Genomic DNA, 7,137 nt, shown 5'->3' with positions numbered 1-7,137 from the left:
GTATTGTTTGTAAGAATAAGTATTATAAGAGGGTTTTTTTTTGTCTTTAGAACGGATTTGAGAAGGAGAATGGCATAGTGGTAGTTGCGCTGGGACTAGGTCATGAAGTAGGAATCAAAAATTCTGAACCATCTAAAAATTAAGGTGTTATGCTTGTGTTATTTATTGTATTTTATGTTTTTGTTTTCATTGTGTTCTAACTTTTGTAGACCAGCACAACGATCGACAAATAATGAAAGTCATGAATCACTATTCGTCATCTTCTAGCAATGTCACTGATTCTGTTAATGTATTCGCAAGATTCCCCTAGATGAGTTCATTACATTGCTTGAATTCTCCTAAATGTAATCAAATCCTCAAATCTAAATTCTATAGTCTAGATTGAGAACCGTAGATTTTTAAAATTTTTACAACCTTACGTTCAATTAATTAATGCGTAAAAATTAGTTGGTTGCTTATCCAAGTTTGCCACAACTCAATTGAAAACTTTGTAGTTGATTGACACAGTTGACTGGAGTCCACATATAGAGCATAGAAAGTTCATGAATCAATTGTGATAGTTGATTTTATACATAACAATTGACTAATGAGTTAGAAATAGTCGATTGCTAATAAAGAAGGATTATAATGAGAAAAAGATATATATTTTAATAAATATGAAACTTAGATATATAATTTGATTATTTTAAAAAGTTTAATTTGTGACTTAGTAAATTACTGAAAGATCTAACTTAAGACCTTTATTTAAACACAAGGTTGAATCTTATTACTTGAGGTACACTTGCATAATTTTATTATCTAAATTATAATTAAAGTAATTTTTCTTCACAAGCAATTACACTTTACCATCCTTCCTTTGTCATATCATTATTCAATTTAGTACTTTATTGTAACTTTTTTTCCTTATAAATAAGGTTGTTTATATTGTCAGAATTATGAGTTAAATTATATAAATTAATATATTCATAATTTTGCATAATATTTAGATATTTTTATCAATTTTTTATTAATTTTCATAGAATATTAATAATTAAATATGTTGGGGTGCATTGTCTTTTCAATATAATATGTATTAAAAATGTTTTAAAGAAGTATTTTTCTTTCAGCAACGCACGGGCGTTAGACTAATTAGAATTATAAATCCACCTGTGAATCGAACTGGTTATTAACTAGTATATTCATTAAATAATTTATTAATAAAAAGGGTGGCGCTTTTTTATACTATTTCAAAATTAGTGTTTTCAGCGTGGTCGGTTGATGCTCTATGGATGGGAGATCGGTACGCTGTTTTATGGCGGACACACTTCACACTCGAATAGGGATATATTCCCAGCAACGGATGTCCGCTTCTTTGAAACTCCTATGCGTACATCTCACGCGAGGAGACGAAGAGTCCATATCCCCCCGTCCACTTGTGCCCACCCGCATCTGACGGTTATATCCACTCCGGATGCGACAATGTGATCGTGTAAGTTTAATCCAAACCCTAAAGTTGCGGCTGGAATCCGGACTCCGCCCCCTCCCACTCCGGCCCTATATAAAGATACCCGCGCGCTGTGATCGCCGTCTCCTTCGCTACGGCTTCTGACGTCCTCTTCTGACAGTCAGTTCGCCAGCCACGACAGGTTTCAAATTTCTACACAATTTACTTCTCCCATTTAATTTTGAGCTGTATTTTTGTTTGAATCAAATTTGTCGAATTTCGGTTCCTTCTATCGATTTATGCATGTAGCGGTACCGGTAACCATGTCGGATGAAGAACACCATTTCGAATCGAAGGCCGATGCCGGTGCTTCCAAGACTTATCCGCAGCAGGCCGGAACAATCCGGAAAAATGGTTATATCGTCATCAAGGGGCGACCATGCAAGGTGCGCCTAACTTGATCTTGTTGTTCTTTTATTTACATGTGTTTAATGGAAAATTTGGTTCATTTCCATGAGTTTATTATCGATAATGCTATATATATATATATATATATATATATATATCTATGAAGCTCTATCATTATGAAAAGATCCATGTTCCTCCTCTGGGTTACCCTGGCTATTTGATGATCCATTGGTCATAATAGTAATATATGATTTTTCTATCATGCTTCTGTCATTTGATAGTTTAAAATTTTCATTAAGATTCAATGCATTAGAATTACCCCTGTGCATAGCAGCGGGTCATGAGCAGGGTTTGCAAGAACGGTCAAAATAAATATATAAATTATATTAGTAATAAAAAAATAAATTACGTGAAGCCATAAAAAAATTAATACATCAATCAGTACATAATTATCATACAAAAATAACACAATAAGAAAAAGTACAATAAAAATTGCACTTTCTTAAAACTAATACCATGAAGAGTGACAGGGAGGAACTAAATCTTCATTGTATTCTCCTTGAGTATCATGTTGATTAAATTAATCTCCAAAATATGAGTGTGCATATAAATTAGCAATAATTGTCCATATGAATATTCATTGATTGAATTGATGAAAGATATTCGGAATTAGATGATTGACTTTTTCTTGTACATTTACAAAATTATGAATCATATAAATTAAAAAAAGAAAAAATATTCAAATTTTGAAAGTTAATAAATTTATATTCTAATAGTTTAAATTAGGTGTACAATAAATTCAAAATCTAATAAATTATTTCTAGTCATCAAGTATTATACGTTAATCCGTTAATCACAAAGAATCATAATTTATTAATAATTATGAGTATAATTACAATCATTTTAATGTTCAATTTTCTTTTAATACATTTTCTATAAAATAAATAATGATGTGCTAACCATTCTTTTTTTTTAAATATCAAAAAAAGAAACAAATCTATATAAAAAACCAACTCTAATAAAAAAAACATTTTTGGATGGGAATGAATTGAAAAAGAGAAAAAAGTTAAAAAAAAAACCAATCTGAAACTTTGGTTCTTCTCGGAATTCAAATTTTCTTTTGATACATATAAGACATATAAGATTAAACTATGGATCATAGAGGATCAAAAAGCACTAGAGGGGAGGGTGAATAATGCATCGCTTTTTCTCATTTAAACTTTGATCCAGTGAATAAGATTTAGGATGATATGGAGGGCGGTAAAGCACGCGACATGAGGACGTGGGGAAGTGAAACCCAGAGCGATGCCCTCTCGCGATCAGGAGGAGGGTGAAAAAGAACCGACCTCCCCTAGAGACGAGCTCAGCCTTCAATACAGTAGGGGCAGATCTCTTACTAACCGACCAGACCCCCTATCTTACTGTCGACAACACTTAACGACCTAGCGAAATGCCGCCTTGGCTAGAAGGCAGCACACACCTCGGCACCCAAGGAGAATTTATGGCTCATGCTTATAGAGTATAACCTCTCAAGGACGACACGCCCCTTAGAACCCGACCTCATTACCAGGTTGGGTTCCCTGCTTTATACCCCATACTAAGTTTGAGCCCTCACAAAAATCCCCTAGCCGACCTCACTAAGAGGTCGGCCCAAGGTTCAAAACACAGGCTGAGCTCCTCTAGATCTCGGGGCGTAGACTCATATACCCCTTCGCAATACCTCCTTGACCAACCTCACTAGGAGATCGACATCAGATTCCAAATACAAACCGAGCTTTTCGGGACCCCGGTGCTAGTAACACAATCCTCCAAGACTATCGCAAACCCTGCAACGACCTCATGACAGGCCCCCGGCACCTCAGGCCTACCTTAATGACTGTTAGAATTAGCTCTTAGTGTCAATTCGGATTGAGTTGGACTCGAGTTGGACTCAAGTCAACTCAGATTGTGTGAGACTTGAGTTGGACTCAAGTCACACAAGCCAAATTCGAATTCATCAAAGATTATCATGCATGAGATGCATGATCATAAAAGGCTACATGATCTTCCTTAAAAGAAAAGAAAGATTATCATGCATGAGATGCATGATCTTCATTAAAGGAAGAGAAAGATCTTTATGCATGAGATGTATGGGAATTAATAAAATATTAATTTCTTAGATTACTAAAAGACAAAACCCTTCTTATCCCATGGTGGGATATAAAAGGGGTGAGAGGCTCTTGATGAAGAGTTGTTAGATGCTTTTGTTCTCCCTCTTCCTCTTCTCTTCCACCTTTGGCCGAATCCTCCTTTGTGGCTAGCACCACAGTTGAGTTCTTCTCTATATCAGTGTTCGTGTGGATACTGTGGAGGCACGAACGCACTGATCGTGCTGAGATCCGTCGACCTTGAAGGCAAAGAGTTGCTGTCGGGATTGCGAAGGGCACACATCGAAGGTAACCTCGATTCTAGTAGGTAGAATCGTCAAACGAGTATGTTTTTCGCATGGATCTTCTGGAGGGATCCTGTTTTCCGCTACGTTATATGCGGTTTAATTGTTTTTTCGCGCATATAGATCCCTACAGTGGTATCAGAGCCACTTGCGAAAGCACACTCGTTTTAGTTTTATGTGATATAACTTAGAACATGTTTATTATGATCTGCATGTTGATCATGAGATGATCTACTAATGTCGCAAAGGCGGAGCTAGTCGGACTGATCAGATCTGATGGTATCAATCTAATGGTGCAGATCGGACTGATCAGATCGGATGGTACCAATCTGATGGTGCAGATCGGATGGTATCGATCGGGTGGTCTTGGGTTCATCATGATGAACAGTATGGGTTCATCATGATGAACAGCGGGACCGCCGTGGCGTTGCGGCTCGTATCTTGTTTAGGATCATAATAAACAGTTTTATTTAGCCATTAATATTTTGAATGTTATATGACATGGTGCATGGTTATAACCTCAAACCCAATGTGATTGGATATGTGTGTGTGTTTGTTGTAATTCATAATACGGCCTGCGTGTCGTGCCTTTCACCTTCATTATTTTGGTTGTAAAAGTAGATTATTCTCAAATGTAACTTAAGGTTTCTTCCAATTGTAATGTACAATGAAGAATAGTTCTACACTACTGGAGGACGGTGCAAAAGATGGAGGCCAACAATACATAACAATCAAGGAAGCACTTGGAGAAGGTGCTAATCCCTAGGTTGACCATTCTAGTAGGTAGAATGGTGCAAAGAGTTGCTGTCGGGATTGCGAAGGGCACGCATCGAAGGTAACCTCGATTTTAGTAGGTAGAATCGTCAAACGAGTATGTTTTTCGCATGGATCTTCTGGAGGGATCCTGTTTTTCGCTGCGTTATATGCAGTTTAATCATTTTTTCGCGCATATAGATCCCTACAATGACATGGTCCCGACATCACAAGCCGACCTCATGACAGGCCCCCGGCACCTCAGACCTACCTCATGACATGGTCCCGGCATCGCAAGCCGACCTCATGACAGGTCCCCGGCACCTCAGGCCTACCCCCTAACGTAGCCCTGACATCACTAGTCGACCTCAGGACACGACTTCGGCGTCACAAGCAGACCTCATGACAAGGCTCTGGTACCACTAGCCGATCTCATTGCCTGATCCTCGTATCACCTCCCTCAGCTAAGACTCCCACAAGAAGCTCGGGGCACATCAGGTTCAGCCTATCAGCCTGTCTGAGCTCACCACCTGCGCAGCATGGCCACACCGACCAACTGGCCAACCCCGACCTCAGATGACGGAATAGATATCAGCGGATTGCTACGCTGACCCTTCATCAAGCTCAGCAACTTATCTGCGAAGGTTGGAGCATAGACCAAGTCCCCCTACTTGGTCTTGCATAATCTTAACCATCCAAAGAAGATAACCCACAGTGCTAGACCATCGGATCTGTAGAATCTGTCAGGAAGATGATCCGATGAGCTCGTCCTCGGCACCAATCACAAGCGCCGAAATCCGAAGATATCGCTCCTTCCACCCCTATATAAACCCCGCAGGTATGATAACAAAAGGGGATTTTTTCTTCACACTTTTTACCACCTCCATTTCTTCTTTCTGACTTGAGCGTCGGAGTGGCTACGCCGGGAATCCCCGGCGCCCAGCTAACCTGTGCGTTCTGTGTTCGCTCCTCTAGGTCCTTCCCGTCGATGTGAGGCAGCAGGTTGACGCGGCCCGATATTGTCTAGTAGTGTGGTTGTCGTTGGCAAGGAGCCGGAACATTTTAGCGCCGTCTGTGGGAACTCTGAGCTAGACGACACGATGGTTAACATCAGACGCACCGCTAGCAACCGAGAACCCGTCGAGGAAAGGAATCAGGAGGAAACAGTAACGATGACTAAGAACGATCTGAATCAGATCGTGCAACAGGTCATCGACGCTGCTCTACGCAATGCTCCAATCCAACCGCCGCCGATACCGGCGGGTCCAGCCGTCAAGGGGAGACAGAGACCTTCACCTATTGAAGAAATCTCAACACAGGCAGGATCCATTAATAGGGATCGGGGATATGGAGACGAAGACTCCAGTGAATCTCCAGCTGAGGAAATATTCTGAAATACCCGTAAGGGGAAAACGCCGGCAAACATGGTAGCCGACCTTCCCGACGTGCTATTTGCACGAGAAATCTTAAAGCAAGAGTTGCCTCGGCACTTCCGACCACCCCAAGTAGGAGAATATGATGGCTCCGCCGATCCGGAGGATCATTTATGTCGCTTTGAGAATGCCTGCTTACTGCATCAGTACTCTGATGGCATCAAGTGTAGGCTGTTTCTTTAACACACTCTCCGGGTCGGCTCAGTGTTGGTTCAACAAGCTACCAGGCTCTACGATACGTTCCTTCAAGGACTTCAAGGAGGCTTTCCTACATCAGTTCGCCAGCAGCAGGAAGCACCAGAAAACCCCTTTGAACTTCTTCACTATAAAACAGAAGCCCCGAGAGACTCTACGGGAATATCTACGCCGTTTCAATCAAGAAGCATGTGAAGTCCCCTCCATTCCTTCCGATGTTCTGACTAGTGCGTTCACACAAGGGTTGTCGGAAGGAGATGCTTAAGGTCCCTTGTGAAGAAATCGCCTGCCAGCTATCAAAAATTATCAAAAAGAGCCACCAAATACATACGTCTGGAGGAAACACAACTGGCCCGCCGAAGCAACCAGACGATAGCCCCTCCCCAGGGAAAGAGAAAGGGATCCCTCCGCCGAGGGAGGCGCCGGCCCGACCGCTCCAAAATGCCCCAGCACGCCGAGGTGAGCGGGTCGTGCAAGCCGGTTTGCCCCAAGTA

The 7,137-nt window shown here is 40.9% G+C and overlaps 1 protein-coding gene across 2 annotated transcripts in view; it reads left to right on the top strand.

Moving 5' to 3' along the window:
• Positions 1 to 1,491: 1,491 nt before the first annotated feature.
• LOC141836172 (eukaryotic translation initiation factor 5A) overlaps positions 1,492 to 7,137 on the top strand; it is a 28,864-nt gene continuing 23,218 nt past the window's right edge. For both annotated transcript variants that reach the window (XM_074723594.1, XM_074723593.1), the window contains exons 1-2: positions 1,492 to 1,625; positions 1,733 to 1,869. In XM_074723594.1, the coding sequence (XP_074579695.1) occupies positions 1,747 to 1,869 (123 nt within the window). In that variant the 5' untranslated portion in view covers positions 1,492 to 1,625; positions 1,733 to 1,746. The remainder of the gene's footprint in view (positions 1,626 to 1,732; positions 1,870 to 7,137) is intronic.

Source organism: Curcuma longa, chromosome 10 (assembly GCF_044706935.1).
Source record: "Curcuma longa cultivar G26 ecotype Majalengka, Jawa Barat chromosome 10, ITB_CL_G26_1.1, whole genome shotgun sequence".
NCBI classification, from domain to species: domain Eukaryota; kingdom Viridiplantae; phylum Streptophyta; class Magnoliopsida; order Zingiberales; family Zingiberaceae; genus Curcuma; species Curcuma longa.
This window is presented reverse-complemented; position numbering and strand designations above follow the sequence as displayed.